Source organism: Sinocyclocheilus grahami, unplaced genomic scaffold (genome assembly GCF_001515645.1).
Source record: "Sinocyclocheilus grahami isolate Dianchi unplaced genomic scaffold, SAMN03320097.WGS_v1.1 scaffold632.1, whole genome shotgun sequence".
Classification (NCBI taxonomy): Eukaryota; Metazoa; Chordata; class Actinopteri; order Cypriniformes; family Cyprinidae; genus Sinocyclocheilus; species Sinocyclocheilus grahami.
The window spans coordinates 124,348-144,490 of NW_015505811.1; the positions used below are offsets into that span (position 1 = coordinate 124,348).

Genomic DNA, 20,143 nt, shown 5'->3' on the forward strand with positions numbered 1-20,143 from the left:
GTGAATGAGGAGAGCCTACTTTATGAGTCTGTCTGAACGTCATATAACAGGTGAGTCCAGCTTTTATGAGCCTCGTCACGTCTTATTGCATATATGGAGTTTCCTCCCAGCATTTTCTGTGTCCTCAGTCTGATCTACACAACACCAGCAGTTCCCTGACAAATCAGAATATATATATATATATATATGTGTGTGTGTGTGTGTGTGTGTGTGTGTATTAGTTTTAACATAGGCCTATATTCGTTTTTCCAAAAGCTTTTAGGGTGAGATCGCACACCTTTATTTGTTCCGAGGAAGGGTGGATATGTATGTACACAGTAGACAGACAGCATGATTTACAGCTCAACATTGTGTCAGCTTCAAATGATTTCTGCAATCCTGTTCTTCCCACAGAAGTTCTGTACTTCAGCTGCTGTAGGACAGGGAAGGCTAAAGGACACAGTGATAATTAGCACAAAGAAAGATGACGTGCTTTTCTTATTTTGTGTGTTTAGGTTGTATCAATAGCTTTTCAAGTTTCTCAGTGCCAGTTTTCAAATTGTAAATCAGTTTTCAACATGTAATTGATTGTTTAGACCGCTGCTGAAGAAGAACATGGTGTTGTCACATATGTGTTACGTTGGATTTGGCTATTTGAAATATTTTTTATAAAGTGTGGACTTTCCACTTGTTTGTAAGGAGCCCCTTCTTGTCATCAACAGATTTAAATATTTATAGTTAAAAAAAATAGAAAAAATAGAGAAATGAAATTTCAATGTTTCTCACACGCACCTCCTGGTGGAGGATGACTTTATGGTCTCTTTATGACTTTAAATAATACTGTCAGTGTCAATTTATTAATAATAATAATAATATTTTTTCAGGGTAGGCATTATTTTAGTCATAATCATAAAAATAATAATAAATATTTAATTTATAGACTAATTTATAGCAATTTTTCTCACCACATTATTTAAGCTATCACAAAAAAGTATTCATTTTATGACACAACAAATCTTGTTTTTCATATCAGCTGAACTGTTTGGGCCTTTAGATGTTTATCAGTACCTGCTTATACTTTATGAATGTAAAACTGTAAGTAGACTTCATGCAGATGGCTTGTTAGTACTGATGTCTGCCGTTCATGATAAAGTACTCTCTGTACAGTGTGTTCTGATCCTTCACGTCAAGAAGTACTTCAGTTCTGTAAAACGATGCACGTCTCTCATGCTCACAGATAAGTATTGCAGCGTCATTCTAGTAGTTCCGGTAGGTTGAGAATCACCAGATACTTTACTCTATATCAGTTTGTGTTATTCGCATACCAGACATGGTTTAATGCTTCTTTACTTTTCTTTTTGTATCTCATTTTCATTCTTATTTTCACCAGTTCGGGTTACTGTAATATTTTCAATGACTTCTATGTCTCATCATTGGGAGCCAAAATGTTCAAACTCCTTTTGCAGTCATTATTAATTTATAAAAGAGCACCTGAGTGCAACGAATGACTAAACACTAGTTTAAGCCATGCAGTTAGCATACCGAACATCTCATAAGCACAAATAATAGTCATCACTGTATAGACAGCTAAATGAAACCTGACATTAGTGTTTGTGACCAACAGGCCATGTTGAAATCCTGCATGTCTGGATTGGCTGTCAACTGCAAAAGTACAGAGTGTTTAACAAACACTTCACACTTACAAGTACAGTAAATATAGCAAGGGCAAAGTATGAATATGTCGTAATCTGAGTCACAGAAACTAGTTTGGCATACAGTCAGCACAGGATCGGGATTATCATAACACAAGTGTTTCCCAGAAATGGTGTTTCATTAAAATGCCTTTGCAACACTAATTGATTTTTGAATTTAGTAAGACATTGAGCTTTCGAGTTCAGTTTAGGTTTTATTTGAATATCACATACAGTATAATACAGATAAACACTTTAAGATTTATATATAAATATATTTTTTAATATTTCATTTTTTTCAATACACGGTCAAATAAAACAGAATATGACTGTTTTACTTTAGGAAAATAAATACAAGGAAGTAGCAAACACAGCATTATAAATCAAGTCACATCTTGCACGTTTCCCAGCACCTTACTTCCTATTACCGATGCAACTTTACGTGATTATATGTTATCTCATCAAATGAGATGATATGATATCTAACATTATTTTCAATGACTTCTATGTCTCATCATTGGGAGCCAAAATGTTCAAACTCCTTTTGCAGTCATTATTAATTTATAAAAGAGCACCTGAGTGCAACGAATGACTAAACACTAGTTTAAGCCATGCAGTTAGCATACCGAACATCTCATAAGCACAAATAATAGTCATCACTGTATAGACAGCTAAATGAAACCTGACATTAGTGTTTGTGACCAACAGGCCATGTTGAAATCCTGCATGTCTGGATTGGCTGTCAACTGCAAAAGTACAGAGTGTTTAACAAACACTTCACACTTACAAGTACAGTAAATATAGCAAGGGCAAAGTATGAATATGTCGTAATCTGAGTCACAGAAACTAGTTTGGCATACAGTCAGCACAGGATCGGGATTATCATAACACAAGTGTTTCCCAGAAATGGTGTTTCATTAAAATGCCTTTGCAACACTAATTGATTTTTGAATTTAGTAAGACATTGAGCTTTCGAGTTCAGTTTAGGTTTTATTTGAATATCACATACAGTATAATACAGATAAACACTTTAAGATTTATATATAAATATATTTTTTAATATTTCATTTTTTTCAATACACGGTCAAATAAAACAGAATATGACTGTTTTACTTTAGGAAAATAAATACAAGGAAGTAGCAAACACAGCATTATAAATCAAGTCACATCTTGCACGTTTCCCAGCACCTTACTTCCTATTACCGATGCAACTTTACGTGATTATATGTTATCTCATCAAATGAGATGATATGATATCTAACATTTCCACATGTTCTTTGCAGTCAGTCTCTGTTCTGCGATCTTCAGCTGATGGAGCTCTTCCGTGACCTTCTGGGTTCATCGATAAGCTGCGTTGCTGCAAAGGTCAAGCTCAAATCTTCTGCTGCTGCTGCCGTCTGACTGTCCATGAATGGGAAAACCTCTCTGGTAAAGCGGGTCACAAAACATGGCATCTGCTTTTTGCCGCCCAACACTTTCCCTCTGGATTCAAAGTTGTAGGCCACCTGGTAGTTTAGTCGAGTCAGAAGTCTTGTGATCTCCAGCTCTGGACCTCCTTCCTTTTCTAGCAAATCACAGAGGGTTTGAATCAACACCGAGCCCAGAGGATGCATGAATGCAGCGTAACCTAGAACACGAATGAACGTACGTGAGCGAGGAACTGAAGTGTTTGTGACTTTACAAACTATGCAAACAATGTTTTGGAGTTAATAAGTCACACCTGGAGATGTGGCGTACATGACTGCTGTGTCAATAGGAATGGAAAAGAGCTCAGACATGCCGTCGTCTTCCTCTGAGAATGAAGAATCTGCCTCCACCTCCGCACCTCCATCCAACTCATGCCCTCGACAAGCCTGAACGCCAGAAGGTTAGCATTCTGTTCAAATCTGTAACAAATTTAAACTCAACGTTTGTATTTATTTGGTGAGTAGACATTCAATACATTTTTAACAGCTGTGGGAGAAATCCCACACACACAAAAAAGCTCTATATTTTCGTATTTCTCATTCATTTCCTATGGTGGTCATTTTTGACCATGACAAGCCCAAGAGACCTTTTTTGCTTTTTAGACTTTTCAAATCATGTCCACAATTTTTTGTTGGTTCTCCAGGGTTATTGTAGCTGAAACTACAACTTATTTTATTTACTTGAAATAAATTAAAAGTTAACTGAAATAAAATTGCTAATGCAGCACTTGTCATTTTAATTTAGCTTGACTTGATGTACTCAAATAACAAAAAGAAAAATAAACAAAATTACTAAAAAAATATATTTCTATTACTGATTTTTTTTTATTACCAATTTTTAAATAAAAAAATTTAAATGACTAAAAATATAAAAACTGATTCAAAATATTAATGAAAACTATAATAATATCTCAATGATAGTAAAATAACACTGGTATTCACATAGTTTCGTACCATTCCAATGACCAATGAATAAAGCGATGTAAAAACTTCAAAACATAAAATTTTTCGGTTTAAAATGACTGAATAGTGCCAGAAAGTCAAAGGAATTTAAATTCGGAATGTTATAAAAACTGTGACTATGTTTTTTTTTTTTTATGTACCTGGATGAGGAAGAGTTTGCTCTTGTCTGCCATTGACGGGCCTCCAAAGTAACTGTAGATCTCTGCCAGTTTCACAGCACGTCCATCAGCGCCAAACACAACACCCTCCTCACCGTGACTGGATATGACGCCCACAAAACAGTCTTTGACCGTCTTCTTGCTCTCTGAGGATGAAGGACAGTGTTAGTGAGTATTCTGAATGCGCTGCACAAGTTTCATTTCTGTCATTACTATTAAAATTTAGGCTATTGTGATTATCTGCAGTCATAACTGTCTGCAGTTTTGCATAATGGCAAAATCTCTTCCATGCAAACTCATGGTCTCATCTCATCAAGATGTGCTCACATTACCTGCTTTAAATGCTTCACAGATCTCATTAGCGTCAATGTCCATTCTGATGTCCACAGAGAAGCCGAGCTTGGTGAGGATTTTGTGAAGTCTTCTAGAGTCTCTCTTCACACCGTTCCTCTTGTTCAGATCTGCACCTGAATAGAAGTTCTCCACAGACACTATCAACGCCCTGTACTTCATTCTCTTGTCAGCTGTGAAAGGAAATTTACAAAAAGACATGATTTTCTCTTCTGTCAAACTCTGAATTTCAATGTAATCGAAATGTATCTGAATAAGCTGCATGAGTTTGTTAAGGCGTCTGCCTGCATATATACTAGTCCAGCCCTAAGTTACTTGCCATTTATAGAGAATGTCGCTCTTAGGCAATACCTTTGTGTCATCACCTTTGTGATTATACAACTCAAATAACTTCAATGTCTGCTAACCTAAAAGGGAATAAACCTTTCAGGTGCTTGTTAGCTATTTACTCTTGAATTTCAATTGAAATCAATAATAGAAACTGTTGGGAAGATCCAGTTAATGTTTACTATTATGATGATTATTTTTTTTTTTTATTATTAATCTCTGTTTATCACGCTGTAAAAAAATGAGTTTTCAAAGAAAATAAAGATTATTGGAGTCTGTTTTACGAGAAAATACAATTTCAGTCTTTCTGCTTAAAAACTTTGTTTAATTCAATGTTAGATGCCTTTTCTTTTGTAGTTGTTTGTGAAAATGACTAGCAATTTCTAGGTGAACTTTGTTTCGTAAATCCTACGCCAATTTGTTTTGTGTAACATCTTGGCAAGAAACAGGCTATTGAGTTATTTTAACATATTGACCAAACTAAGTTGCAACATTTTATGTGGTAAATTGTCACAATGGGAACTTGCGTTAAATAGTCAATTATGTGGGTTTTCGACAAATTTAAAAAAACTTCTGAAGCACTTTTATGTTCTTTTGTTTTTGACAAACTTGGAGTATGCAGTTACTACATATAAAACTCAAGTGACAGTTTAGCCAAGTTAAGTGTGACTGAAAAACTGGAACCGATATTACAAAAATGTAATATTTGTGTCAAAATCACTTCTGACTTGAAAGCTTATAGTTACAGCCCTTGTGTCTGACGACTAGTGCCGGTCTCATTTTTATTTTAATTGAGCATAAATAAATTTGTTTTAAATTATTTTTAATATTATATTCAGTTCAATTGAAAGACATAATGGAGTTCGCAGTTAGAATATACTGGATACGTGTGGTTTGGTGGCATGCATATTTTCAGAGCAATTTTCCTTTTGACAAAATTTCACACTGTATTCCCCTGGTCTCAGACTTCCTCACTCTTATCTATCTGTCTACCCAAATCTTTCCTGGTATATAAGAATATAATTCCCACTGTCAGGGTTCATTTAGCTTTAAAGTTGCTCTAAATAATGCTCTAAATTTATCAAAAATTAACATACTAAAATAACAAAGCATTGTTTTGGCCAACAGATATTATAATGAATAAAAGTATCAAACTGTTTGAAATCAACCAAAGTCAGAAAATTAAATTAGTATTTATGGTAGTCACAAGTTCAAAGGTGGAATCATAGCTCCAGAGAAATATTCCGATTGCACTTTTTTTAAAAGAATGTCTGTACTTATATGTCTGTCTACCTAAGTAACACCCAAGTGTTTCCTGCACGAGTTTAATTCTTGATTCTTCTACCATAGATAGTATTCAAATACTTCATTTACTCGTCTTTATTAAGTTACTCAAAATAATGTTCAGAGGCAATTACTCCATCTTTATTCATGTTTGCTCTCATAAACGTGTGAAAGTAAATTTAGTTACGACTAAAAACAGATTTACACACGCACACATAAAGAAGAAAGTATGGTTAAAATATTTAGTGTATATTGATGGCAATACTTTGAACTTGTACATCAAGAAATAAATGATCTTTTGTTACAATGAATGCTATCAATTCTTGTGTCATTCAAGACCAAAAATCCCTACAGAATTAAGTGTTATGTATAATTTATCAGAAATCCCACTTATATTTGTGTTTTGTTACAAAAATCGACTTCATTCATCTACCATGTTTATCGTGTTTGTTATTTTCATATCACGTGAGTGAAATGTACACTGTAAAAAAAATTCCGTAAAATTTACGGTAAAAAAACGGCAGCTGTGGTTGCCGGAATTTTACCGTAAAAAATATGGTAGCAACGTTTTAGGATTTATGGTTTTAACTTAAATTTACAGTTAAATACCGTAATTTCATAAACTGATATGATGTTAATATAACAACCTATTGAAGTACTGAAATCTGTTTTGTACATTAGGTGTAACACACAACCCTAATATACAAAACTAATTAGAAAAAACTAAGAAGAAACAGTTATTTCAACGAAAAAAACATCAATTCCTTTTTTCACTTCCAAAAACGGTATACTATCGTAAAATTAATGTCCAATACATGTAATGTCCAATACAGTTTTTCACCGTATATAGTAGGGGAATTTACGGTTAACCATTTAACAGGTTTTTACTGTAGCATTTTTACAGTCTTTTACAGTTAAATTCATGGTAATTTTTTTACAGTGTATGCAAAATAATCTGGCAAAACACTCAAAGCAAAGCCTCAAGGATCATTAAGGACCATTATCAATGAATTTGTGATAGCCTATATTTGAATGTGTAGTCAAGTGTGCACATAACAGTAACTTCCCTTTCGAAAATAACAATGGCTTTATTATAATAAAAGTGAAGTAACCATTATTATTTTAAAATTTTTTTGCATATTGATTACAATTTGTATAACAACAGTTTAACTAAAATACCATGGTTATGGTTAGTGTAGCAAAACCATAGTTAATTTGTTACCATCAGTGTTGGGCTGTAACTAGTTACTGTAATAATATTACTTTTTGCAGTAACTAGTAGTGTAACTACTAATAAGAGTTCAGTAATAATATTACAGTTACCGTCCATAAAACAGCTAGTTACTTTTGATGCCTCAACCCCTACTGATTTGAAATCCAACAATTCCTAGATTTATTTTCATAATCTTCATGACTTGCACAGGCACATGAAGTCACCAGTGCATCAGGAAAGCTTGGAATATGGAAAAGCTTACATTGAGCGGATGGAAATATTGCCATTACACTGATTTTGTCAGGAGAGAAGGTCATCTGAACACAGATGTGTAAGTTGTGGCATTACTTTACTGTACCATTACATGGCTTGCCCACCCACATCCCTCTGATCCCAATATAAATGATATTACTATAATTAAAAATCTTATGAACTTATGTGATTTCTTTTGAGAAAATAGGCTCATGAAATATAATCATATTTGGGTAACAGATAGCAACAATTAGTTTCAAGCTATACACATGACAATTAATGCAACACTTTTACTTAAAAGTCACTATCAATCACCATTGAGTATTTGTAAAAACTTCTGACTGCGATCCAATGTAGATTTTGGACAAATGATGAGGCAGAAATATACTGTTAGTAACATTTTAGAAGAATTTTATGGGGAAGGTACACAATTACAACTTCTGCGGGGCTTGAAGGAAAAGTAATGTAACCAGTAGTGTAACACATTTCTATTGCCAGATAGTAATAAGTAAAGTAATAATATTAATTTTGAAAGGAGAAACTAACGAGTAATAAATTACATTTTTGGAGTAACAGGCCTAACACTGGTTAACATACTATTAGTTCATTTGTTTTCCATACTATTACAGCGGAATGCAAAGGGGCAAAAGAATGCAGCGACTGAAAAGAGCTTAGATATATAGATATTATACATAGATGTTATAGTATGTCACGTTAAAATACCAAGCGTCAATTTATTCACGACGTTCATGACATAAAACATGAAGGAAAATCGACAGCTCATTCAGTCAAACAGACGGATAAGCTTTATCTGTGGGCCAACCTTATGATATGAAATAATTCGTTTCAGTCTTTTTTTAATAGAACATAGACATAATAAGTCTATGTTCTAGGAATCGAAGTTCCCCAAACCGGAAGTGCCACCCTTAATTCAGTCCAGTTGTGGTCGGGTTGCAGTTTTCCCTCCCGGCCTGAGGGCGGCAGCAGCGGCAGCAGAGCGCGCAGTTCCCGAGCAGATGAATTACGTCCGAGGAGTCGCCCACTCGACTGTGTCGATAACGTGGAAGTGGGAGAATCTCACAGAGGTATTGGTTTACTTTTCAGTAAAATGTGTCATTCTTTATTGTTTTTCAGTAACTACTAATAAGAGTTCAGTAATAATATTACAGTTACCGTCCATAAAACAGCTAGTTACTTTTGATGCCTCAACCCCTACTGATTTGAAATCCAACAATTCCTAGATTTATTTTCATAATCTTCATGACTTGCACAGGCACATGAAGTCACCAGTGCATCAGGAAAGCTTGGAATATGGAAAAGCTTACATTGAGCGGATGGAAATATTGCCATTACACTGATTTTGTCAGGAGAGAAGGTCATCTGAACACAGATGTGTAAGTTGTGGCATTACTTTACTGTACCATTACATGGCTTGCCCACCCACATCCCTCTGATCCCAATATAAATGATATTACTATAATTAAAAATCTTATGAACTTATGTGATTTCTTTTGAGAAAATAGGCTCATGAAATATAATCATATTTGGGTAACAGATAGCAACAATTAGTTTCAAGCTATACACATGACAATTAATGCAACACTTTTACTTAAAAGTCACTATCAATCACCATTGAGTATTTGTAAAAACTTCTGACTGCGATCCAATGTAGATTTTGGACAAATGATGAGGCAGAAATATACTGTTAGTAACATTTTAGAAGAATTTTATGGGGAAGGTACACAATTACAACTTCTGCGGGGCTTGAAGGAAAAGTAATGTAACCAGTAGTGTAACACATTTCTATTGCCAGATAGTAATAAGTAAAGTAATAATATTAATTTTGAAAGGAGAAACTAACGAGTAATAAATTACATTTTTGGAGTAACAGGCCTAACACTGGTTAACATACTATTAGTTCATTTGTTTTCCATACTATTACAGCGGAATGCAAAGGGGAAAAAGAATGCAGCGACTGAAAAGAGCTTAGATATATAGATATTATACATAGATGTTATAGTATGTCACGTTAAAATACCAAGCGTCAATTTATTCACGACGTTCATGACATAAAACGTGAAGGAAAATCGACAGCTCATTCAGTCAAACAGACGGATAAGCTTTATCTGTGGGCCAACCTTATGATATGAAATAATTCGTTTCAGTCTTTTTTTAATAGAACATAGACATAATAAGTCTATGTTCTAGGAATCGAAGTTCCCCAAACCGGAAGTGCCACCCTTAATTCAGTCCAGTTGTGGTCGGGTTGCAGTTTTCCCTCCCGGCCTGAGGGCGGCAGCAGCGGCAGCAGAGCGCGCAGTTCCCGAGCAGATGAATTACGTCCGAGGAGTTGCCCACTCGACTGTGTCGATAACGGAAGTGGGAGAATCTCACAGAGGTATTGGTTTACTTTTCAGTAAAATGTGTCATTCTTTATTGTTTTTCATTATAATATCTGTCGTGACGGAATACGAGGCTTGAACACGCTTACAAAGACTGAATGTCAAATGAAGTTAGCTCTGGTAATGACTGAAAGTGAAACCAGTGTCTGATTCTGGTTGATGTAACTCTCATATCTGACACGTAATGAAACTCATTCATAAATAGTTGATGTTTTTGGTGTTCATTAAAGCTGTACGAATTCTGCTTACAGTAGTGTCAGTCATGTATGGGATGAAATCAAACATATCTGTGTTTTGCAAAAGTGTATGGCATTACAAAGTTAGATATATAGATATTATACATAGATGTTATAGTATGTCACGTTAAAATACCAAGCGTCAATTTATTCACGACGTTCATGACATAAAACATGAAGGAAAATCGACAGCTCATTCAGTCAAACAGACGGATAAGCTTTATCTGTGGGCCAACCTTATGATATGAAATAATTCGTTTCAGTCTTTTTTTAATAGAACATAGACATAATAAGTCTATGTTCTAGGAATCGAAGTTCCCCAAACCGGAAGTGCCACCCTTAATTCAGTCCAGTTGTGTTCGGGTTGCAGTTTTCCCTCCCGGCCTGAGGGCGGCAGCAGCGGCAGCAGAGCGCGCAGTTCCCGAGCAGATGAATTACGTCCGAGGAGTCGCCCACTCGACTGTGTCGATAACGTGGAAGTGGGAGAATCTCACAGAGGTATTGGTTTACTTTTCAGTAAAATGTGTCATTCTTTATTGTTTTTCATTATAATATCTGTCGTGACGGAATACGAGGCTTGAACACGCTTACAAAGACTGAATGTCAAATGAAGTTAGCTCTGGTAATGACTGAAAGTGAAACCAGTGTCTGATTCTGGTTGATGTAACTCATATCTGACACGTAATGAAACTCATTCATAAATAGTTGATGTTTTTGGTGTTCATTAAAGCTGTACGAATTCTGCTTACAGTAGTGTCAGTCATGTATGGGATGAAATCGAACATATCTGTGTTTTGCAAAAGTGTATGGCATTACAAAGGCCAAAGCAGAGCTGCTGTGAAGACATGCCTCCCAAGAAGAAAAATGCCATTCCTGACAGGTTAGTTTTTATAATTGTACTTATTTTATAAGGTTCATTAACTGAAGTAAAGCTTTAAGGATTGTTTGTGTCTCCTTTAGATGGACAGACTATACAGCAGTGGGTAAGCGGATCCCTGGAACTCGCTTCATCGCTTTTAAAGTTCCCTTAAAACAGGTTTGAAGACATTCACAAATCCTCCACCTGTTTGAAACGTGCATATGAGCTTAGATTTAATTCCAGTGCTTTTTTTTCAAGTCTTTCAGATATCATTTAACACAATCAGAAGCCTTTGGACCGCTTGATCTTGTGCGTATTTTAGAGAAGGAAGGACAACAACTGGGTCTCATCATTGATCTGACCTACACAACTCGCTACTACAAAGTAGAGGTAGGTATTAAAGCCTAAACAAATAGCTAATCATATTTTTTCCTCATGAAAGTGTAGACATCTCCTCCTTGCTTGACTAGGTTGGAGCTTGAGTTTTTGTCAGGGTTGAGGGACGTTGATGGACTGATTTTCTCTGAATGTGTGATTGTGTCAGGATTTGCCGAACACATTGTACCACCTGAAGATCTTCACAGCAGGGCATGAAGTGCCAAACGATGCCACGATTCTCAGCTTCAAGAAGGCCGTCAGACATTTTCTGCATGACAATGAAAACAATGGTGAGTTTTAGTTGATTAAATCAATGTGAAATCAAAAATGGCTTTCTTAATTCCCTACCGTTTGGTAAGATTTGATTAATATTCCTGATAGAAGTCTTTTAAGCTTACCAAGGCTGCATTTATTTGATTCAGTAAAACAGTCTGTAAAATAACGGTTCTCTATTTGAATATATTTAATATTCCTGTAATGCAAAGCTGAATTTTGAGCCTTCAGAAATCATTCTAATATGCTGATTTGCTGCTCATGAAACATTTATTATTATTATTATTAATGTTGAAAACAGTTGTGCTGCTTCATATTTTTATAGATTTCGGGATTCCTTGATGAATAGAAAATTCAAAAGAACAGCATTTATAAGAAATAGAAATCTTTTGTAACATTATAAATGTCACTTTTGATTAATTTAATACATCCTTGGTGGATACAATTATTCATTTCTTTTTGACCGCAAACTTTTAAACAGTAGTGTACATGTTCCTGGCTTTATAGTGAACAATTCATCAATGCATGTTATTTCAAAGAGAAATAATGCTCATCAAAATGCAAAAACTTTTTTTTTTTTTTAAATATCCCACCCTAATGTTTAATATCCTATTTCACTGAGAAATATGTCATTACAGAAGTAAATTAGGTTGCAAACATTGTTTCATGTTGAGTTCAGCCGACGTTTGTTTAACAAAAAATACTGACTTTTTTTAAACAGATAAGCTGATTGGTGTTCATTGCACGCATGGTTTGAATCGCACCGGCTATTTAATATGTCGGTGAGTAAAATTACTTTCTTTTTGCTTGTTTTCCATATTCGTGATCCATTAAATTTGTCTTTAGATGAGCTAGTGCATCCAGCAGTTGTTGTCACTGTTAAATATTGTGTCATAGATACCTAATAGATGTTGAAGGGATGAACCCGCAAAAAGCGATTAATTGTAAGTATACTCATTTGTACTCACTGTGTGTATTTGCATGCTTTTAGGTATTTTTATTTGAATGCTCTGATTTCTTCCAAGTATTCAATGAATCAAGGGGATATTCAATTGAGAGGCAGAACTATCTTGATGACCTGAGGACGGGGTGCCTTGCTCAAGGGCACCTCAGTCGTGGTATTGAAGGTGGAAGAGAGCGCTGTACATTCAGTCCCCCCCACCTACAATCCCTGCCGGTACGAGACTCGAACCCACAACCTTTGGGTTATGAGTCCAACTCTCTAACCATTAGGCCTCTAACCATTACAACGTTTTGTGATGGTTATCTGTTATTAGGTCATTTTATCCAGCAAATGTAATGCATACACATAATCTATAACTGCTGCTAATCTAACATGCCTTTAGTTTTAAATGAAGTGAAATATTAAACACCTTTGCAAGTGCAATTACAGTTGTTTTATTATCTCCTTATATTTTACACATTTTGTATTTCTTGTTTTTTTATCATTTAAAATATTCTGGCTGATGTAAGGTCTGTTATTTAGGCTACAAGTCTACTGATCAGATGTTCTCAGTGATCCGAGAGAACCCAGGTTGAGATCAGCATAATAAAAGGTTTATCTGCTCAATCGCTTGTAATTATGCAACCTTTTTTGTGATTTTAGAAGACAAGGTATTATGAAGTAGCCAATGATAAAAAACGTGCAGCAGCTGCTTCAGGTATCTGTAACCTACTGTATAACTTACCGCTATAATACTGATTGTTATTTGTTACTGAGCATTGTCACTTTGAAGCAAAAAATATAGCTATTTAATCATGGAATTATCTGCAGGCTTCCATGAACACACACACATTTAGAGCGATTATATGAACAGTTTGGTTAGCATGCATGCATGGTCTGTGGCAGACTTTTCTTTGTGTCAGGGCAACAATTCAATAAAAAAGAAATAAATATTATGTAGGGCCACACGATTTGGGGAAAATAATCTAATTGTAATTTTTCAGGTTAAAATTGCAATTTGCGATTTAAAATGCAAATTTTTTTTTTTTAAACAAATGTAGAACCCAGCATGTTTAATTAGGCCTATACTTGGCTTAAAAAAAAATAAATAAATAATAATAATGCCACTTAGCCAGTGTAACTAATATATGGATGTCTCAGGGCTACGCCCCGGTATCTACTCACCCTAGAACCGCCCCTGATTGACATTAAAAACGTACAATGATACACTGGAAATAACCATTAAATAAATATAAAAATGTTGATTTAAAAGAATATAAAACAATGTCTTACTGTGTAAAAACATAATTAAAAACAACAGCATTAATATATTACTGTAACGGTACATAAATTCGATTTGTTTCAGCATCCTGACGGAAAACACAAGCATCATAGCGAGAGAAGCGCGAAGCTCTGAAAAAATGCTTAAAAGTGCTTCGCGATTGGTCAATCTGTGGCATGACTTCACCGTCAGCTGACTGAAGTGGGCGGGGTCTTTCCATACGATGCCGGAAGTGTTATGTATTACAGTTAATGTGAACACACCGAGCTTTGTTTTCACAATGTCTAAATATGAGGAAAATATATGAGATAAATACATCAAAGCGTCTTTGAAAGCGTAAAGGAGTGCGGTGAAAGCAGGTAGGGAAGTTATTTTACCTTCATGCGAGGCTTATCTTGCTATCATTGTTTGTTGCTGGTTGGCCTGTCAATAGTGGGTGCCTCCAGACTCATTTAAAGTGAAATCAAAGTTAAAGTTTAAAGTCAAGCATCGTGAAGTGTCGACAGCTTAATTTACATATAATACATATTAATGTACCTGTCAATAGTGGGTGCCTCCAGACTCATTTAAAGTGAAATCAAAGTTAAAGTTTAAAGTCAAGCATCGTGAAGTCTCGACAGCTTATTTACATATAATACATATTAATGTAGAACTGTATGCATATATAATAATTATATACAGAGGAGGCCCCAAAATAAAGTATTTGGGCATTTTAGCAGTGTATAAAAGTCAATGAATTGGAAAACAAAATCAAACCAGTTGGCATTTGTTTGATTTATTTTTTATGAAACAATAACACCATTTATTAGCATTTACACTAACACTTGATTTCATATTTTGATGTCTAATGCAATGATTTTCAGACATTTTAAAGTGTCCAAATGCTTTTTGAAAACCCTTTTTTATAGTGTAAACTTCATTACCTTACATAGAAGTAACTCCACCCAAAGTAGGAGCTTTATTAGTCAGCGTACAAACAGTGTAAACTCAGTGCAGTATGTTGAATGTGTGTTATTGATCTGCAGGCAGGAGGCATGATGTCTGAGCACAGCGACTCCAGTCTGCCGTCTGAGGAGAGGGTCCGTGCTCTCACCAAGCTGGGCAGCTCTGTGGACGTCAGTGAGGATGTGCCGCCGCGCCGGTACTTCCGATCAGGGATGGAAATCATCCGAATGGCCAGCATCTATGCAGAGGAGGGGAATGTCGAGCATGCGTTCATTCTTTACAATAAGTACATCACGTAAGTACAGCAAGAACAGGCTGAAAGTGCCAAATGCCTGGCAGGTCGGTTATTGATTGCACATATCAGATTCATTCTACTGTTCTCTCTCCTAATGTAAAAGGTGATTTCCAGTAGTACGGTACAAATTAGGTCCTGAAACTCTTGAAGTCAATATTTTTTTCTTTTTCAGGTATCGATAAGTGAAAAGAGGTGCTTAACCTTCATAAAATGTTGATCATCAGTGTCAGGAGGTCAAACTAAGTGTTGTATAAGCTGAGCTGTTTTATGTTCTATTTATTTTATGAGATTTGCAATTTTTGAAACCCTATTTAAAAAAAAATTAGGATGTGTAAATAGTTTAAAACTCAGATTTGAGCGATTTTGCTATTTACTGGAAACACATTTCTTCATATATTAGAAATAAACATTAAATACACATCAAAATTAAATAGATATTTTATTGTTATGAATATACGTATATATTCATAAAAAATATTATCTTTTTAATTCTAAAAATAGTTTTACATAATATTCTTCTTTTGCTTCCATTTATTGAAAAACGTGACATTTAAAACTTCCTAACATTTTAAAACCATGATTTGTGTGATTTTGTTATTTACTCAAATTACATTTCTTAATGTACTAGACATAAACATTTATTAAATATCAAAACTAAATATATAAAAAATATTATTAATAAAAATTGAAATAAGTTAATGGATTAATATTACATATTGTAATATATTATATAAATAATAAAGATTTATTAAAAAATTATATTATTTTAAAAAACAATATTTTGAAAATAATAAATAATGGTCCTGTGTTTTACTTCCTTTTAGGTTGTTCATTGAAAAACTTCCTAGACATCGTGAATATAAAACAGCCAATATTCCTGAGAAGAAAGAAACGATGAGGGTAAGATCGATGTGATTTGGGGAAAGTTAAGATGTTAAAAGCTTCATGATGAATTTCTCAAGCTAACGAATATCCCTTATTTTCCATGCTAGAAATTAAAGGAAGTTGCTTTTCCGAAAGCTGAGGAACTGAAAAAGCTGCTTCTCAAGCAGTACGAAAAAGAACATGCCGAATATTTTGTTCAAAAGGTGGGTTACATTTAGGGGCAGATTTTTCTTAAGTGCTACCTACAAACTAATCTAAGTAATGGTGTACGTGTTTATTGATGGGTGTGTGACTCCTGGCAGCAAGCGGAGGATGAGGCCCAGGCTCGAGAAGTGGCCAAGCAGCGGGATCTGGAGGCCGAGAGGCAGAGACAGGCCGAGCAGCAGCAGCGTATGCGTGAGCAGGAGCAGTTCAGTGCCTTTGAGGAGATGATCCGCAGACAGCAGCTGGAGAAGGAGCGCCAGCGCATCATGCAGGGGTTCAGTGTCCCGGAGTCACCCACCTCTCCCCGAGATCTCCTGGTGCCTGATGTACAAGGACCTCCACAGGCCTCATTTACACCACCGACGACCCCTGGAGGAACCCCGAACCATGTCTCTCAAACTTCACCCCTCCCAGCATTTGACCGCTCTCTGAAGCCGAGTGTTCCAGTCAGTGCAGGACACAGTGAGGCCTCTCAGTTTGCTCTTCCTTATGCATTGCTGACCTTGTGATACAAAAATTACTATTGTCATAAACTGTCATTAAGTTGAGATTATATGTTTTATTAGGTGCGTTGGTAAACGGCTTACGGCAGCTCTTTGTGCCCGCCGAGCTGTGCCAGAGGTTTTTAAAGCTAGCAGATGCCAACACAACACGGGCCGTGGAGACCTGTGGGATTCTCTGCGGCAAGCTGGTACGTGCAAAACATTTGCAGACACAAGCAGACTAACAAAATAATGTCTTTTTATTTGAGCTATCCATTTCGGTAAATCCCACTAAAACATGTATTTCAGCCAAAATCTAAAGAAAAAGGAGAAGAAAATAAAGACTATTTTTATGCCATTAATATGTTTTTATTCCCATAACAGTCAGCGAAGATTTTATTGTTATGAAAATAAAGAATTATATTTAGATTTTGCGTGAAGAAATTGAAGCCTATTTTTATGCCATTAAGATTTTTTTTTCATAACAATAAGCAGACCCCCCCAAATTCTCATTCACATAATGCTTCTGAACTGTTTATGTATTAAAATGGATATTTTTTAATACATTACTGTAATACCATAATTTTTAATGAACAACATAAATTAGAGATCATACAAAAAATATTGTCATAATGTATCAATAAATTACTATAATATTATTATTTAAGCACATCTTTATAAGCACATCTTTATTGTAATATAAATATTAAATAATTAAGGTGTATTTATGCATAATGGTAATATTTGTTATACGACTTTTAACTTCTTAGTTAATTTAAGTAAATTAATAATAAAACAATAAAATAAAATTGGGGCTGTTAAGATTTTTTAAATGTCACTTATGCTCACTAAGGCTGCATTTGTTTGATCAAAAATAAAGTAAAACAGTAGTATTGTGAAATATTAAATTATTATCGGCGCTCATGTTTTTGTAAAAACCATGTTAAAAAATTCCAGATTCTTTGATGAGTAAAAAGTTCAAAAGAAAAGCATTTATTTGAAATGAAATCTTTGTAACATTAAAATGGTCTCAACTGTAATTTTTGATCAATTTAATGCATTCTTGCTGAATAAAAGTATTATAAAAAAATCTTATTGAACACACATGTTTAAAACGGATGTGTACTGTGTATAAATCTCACTTAATATCTCTTGAATATAATTGGGGCAAATTACAACCTTATTAACATATCTGAGGAAATCTGTATTATGATGAGTAAATCACAAAACAGTTTGCTTGTCTTGGTCCACAGATGAAGAACGCCTTCACAGTGACACACGTGATCGTGCCCAAGCAGTGTGGAGGACCAGATTACTGTGACACAGAGAACGAGGAGGAACTTTTCCTAATCCAGGATCAGAATGATCTCATTACACTGGGCTGGATTCATGTATGAGGTTTTCTGTATAGACACATGACTAATCATTTTTTTAATAGTATCACTGTAATTATGTGTCTTGAGAATAATCAGTGTCTTTTTTTTCTATAAGACCCACCCGACCCAGACGGCCTTTTTATCCAGTGTGGACCTGCACACACATTGCTCTTATCAAATCATGCTTCCAGAGTCTATAGCCATTGTGTGCTCACCTAAATTCAATGAGTATGTTTTGAGCTATATGCTGTCTTACTTAGTTTGAGTGATAGTTAACAGGTATAACGGAACAATGACAGTCTGATAACTCCATGGTTCTCCAGGACGGGCTACTTCCGGCTGACAGACTACGGGATGGACGAGATCTGTTCCTGCAAACAAAGAGGATTCCACCCGCATCCAAGGGAGCCGCCCCTCTTCTCTGTGAGTAATACCTGATTAGTGATTAGAGAACCCTAAATATTAAACTTCAGTACATAAAGTAATGGCCTAAATTTTCAGCAAATTAAATTTGTTTGGCTATCCAAGATGTAGATGAGTTTGTTTCTTCATCAGAACAGATTTGGAGAAATGTAGCATTACATCACTTGCTCACCAATGGATCCTCTGCAGTGAATGGGTGCCGTCAGAATGAGAGTCCAAGCAGCTGATAAAAACTGATATCAGCTGCTTGGTCTCTCATTCTGACGGCACCCATTCATTACATATAATGCAAAATTTATCCAAATGTTACAATGAAGAAACAAACTGATCTACATCTTGGATGGCCTGAGGGTGAGTACATTTTCAGCAAATTTTCATTTTTGGGTGAACTACTTTTACTCCATGTGAATGATCTACTGTGTCCTTCAACCTTATGTGCACCATAATGAAGGTTTTGCGTCTGTGTCTTGTGCTCAGGCTAGTCAACACATCACCATCACTGACGGAAGTGTGAACGTGATGGATTTGCGGTGATTTCATCACTGCTGCTGCTGCGAAATACGTGCCTTTGCTCTTGACCTCACAGCGACTTGCCAAGAAGCTCCTAATAGGCCAAAAAGGTCCCGTGCTGAACATTGCTACATAGACACTGGGCCTCTATTATCACATCTTAGCATTCTATATTGGTTTAATTCTGTAATATCCAAATGTGTCCAGTAGGAGCTTAAAGTTGAGGTGTGTAGTTTGTAGCATTAGCAGCATCGAATGGATTTGTGAAAATGAAGAAAGTTGTGCCCTTAAGAAAGCATAATGGAAAAATAGTGATGCATGGCTTCTGTGAGCTTCCATTTGTTGAAACCAGGTAATTCTATTATTAACTAATTATGTTGCAGAAATTACACACTTCCCCTATGAACACCTATAAATATTTCAGTGTGCACTGCAAAAAAAGATTTTCCAATACAAGTATCTAAACATTTACTTGAGAAACAAAATTAATTAAGTCTCATTTTCTAACAAAAAATAGCAAAAGTAAGGGAGTTTATGCTTAAAACCTGAAAAATATAGAAAAATAAACGTAATTCAAAAGAAAAACAAGATTATTTTTCATACCCAATTGACAGATTTTTTTCTTGCTTCAAGCATAAATTAATTTGATTGTGATACATTTTTCAGAAATACATTTTTCATCTTAAATAATTTTCTTTCTCAAGTAATTGTCTTGATTTAAGAACATTTAGATATTTGTGAAGTGAAAAATGCTAAGAACATCTTTTTTGTGTGTTGTCTTTTGACATTCCATATTAGATATTCCAAACTAGAAAAGTTTCAGATCTTTATGTTGATTAAAAGATCCTCGTACGCCATTGCAACCAGTTTCAGACAGACTGGCTTTTGTATTTAGCTTAACACATGACAATGAAACCGCTGATTCTTTATGCCTGACCATGATTTTGTTAATCTCTTAATAGCTAC

The 20,143-nt window shown here is 35.1% G+C and overlaps 3 protein-coding genes across 3 annotated transcripts; 2 read left to right on the forward strand and 1 right to left on the reverse strand.

Annotated features, from left to right (window-relative positions):
* Nucleotides 1–2,954: 2,954 nt before the first annotated feature.
* On the reverse strand, nt 2,955–5,161 carry LOC107558111 (caspase-3-like). Its single transcript, XM_016241725.1, has 4 exons — nt 4,590–5,161; nt 4,240–4,403; nt 3,391–3,523; nt 2,955–3,297 (listed from the first exon to the last, which is right to left on the reverse strand). Exons 1-4 carry the CDS (start codon nt 4,870–4,872, stop codon nt 2,975–2,977), a joined length of 903 nt encoding a protein of 300 aa, XP_016097211.1. The 5' UTR covers nt 4,873–5,161; the 3' UTR covers nt 2,955–2,974.
* Nucleotides 5,162–8,685: 3,524 nt separating this feature from the next.
* LOC107558079 (RNA/RNP complex-1-interacting phosphatase-like) lies at nt 8,686–13,616 on the forward strand. Its single transcript, XM_016241703.1, has 9 exons — nt 8,686–8,769; nt 11,126–11,202; nt 11,283–11,358; nt 11,440–11,571; nt 11,726–11,849; nt 12,554–12,614; nt 12,730–12,776; nt 12,858–12,921; nt 13,607–13,616. Exons 1-9 carry the CDS (start codon nt 8,701–8,703, stop codon nt 13,614–13,616), a joined length of 660 nt encoding a protein of 219 aa, XP_016097189.1. The 5' UTR covers nt 8,686–8,700.
* A 633-nt stretch (nt 13,617–14,249) lies between these two features.
* Nucleotides 14,250–19,700, forward strand: LOC107558102 (STAM-binding protein-like A). Its single transcript, XM_016241719.1, has 10 exons — nt 14,250–14,416; nt 15,083–15,297; nt 16,122–16,197; nt 16,290–16,385; nt 16,485–16,848; nt 16,953–17,077; nt 18,122–18,259; nt 18,360–18,472; nt 18,568–18,667; nt 19,145–19,700. The coding sequence occupies exons 2-10, from the start codon at nt 15,092–15,094 to the stop codon at nt 19,199–19,201; spliced, it is 1,275 nt and encodes a 424-aa protein (XP_016097205.1). The 5' UTR covers nt 14,250–14,416; nt 15,083–15,091; the 3' UTR covers nt 19,202–19,700.
* Nucleotides 19,701–20,143: the final 443 nt, after the last annotated feature.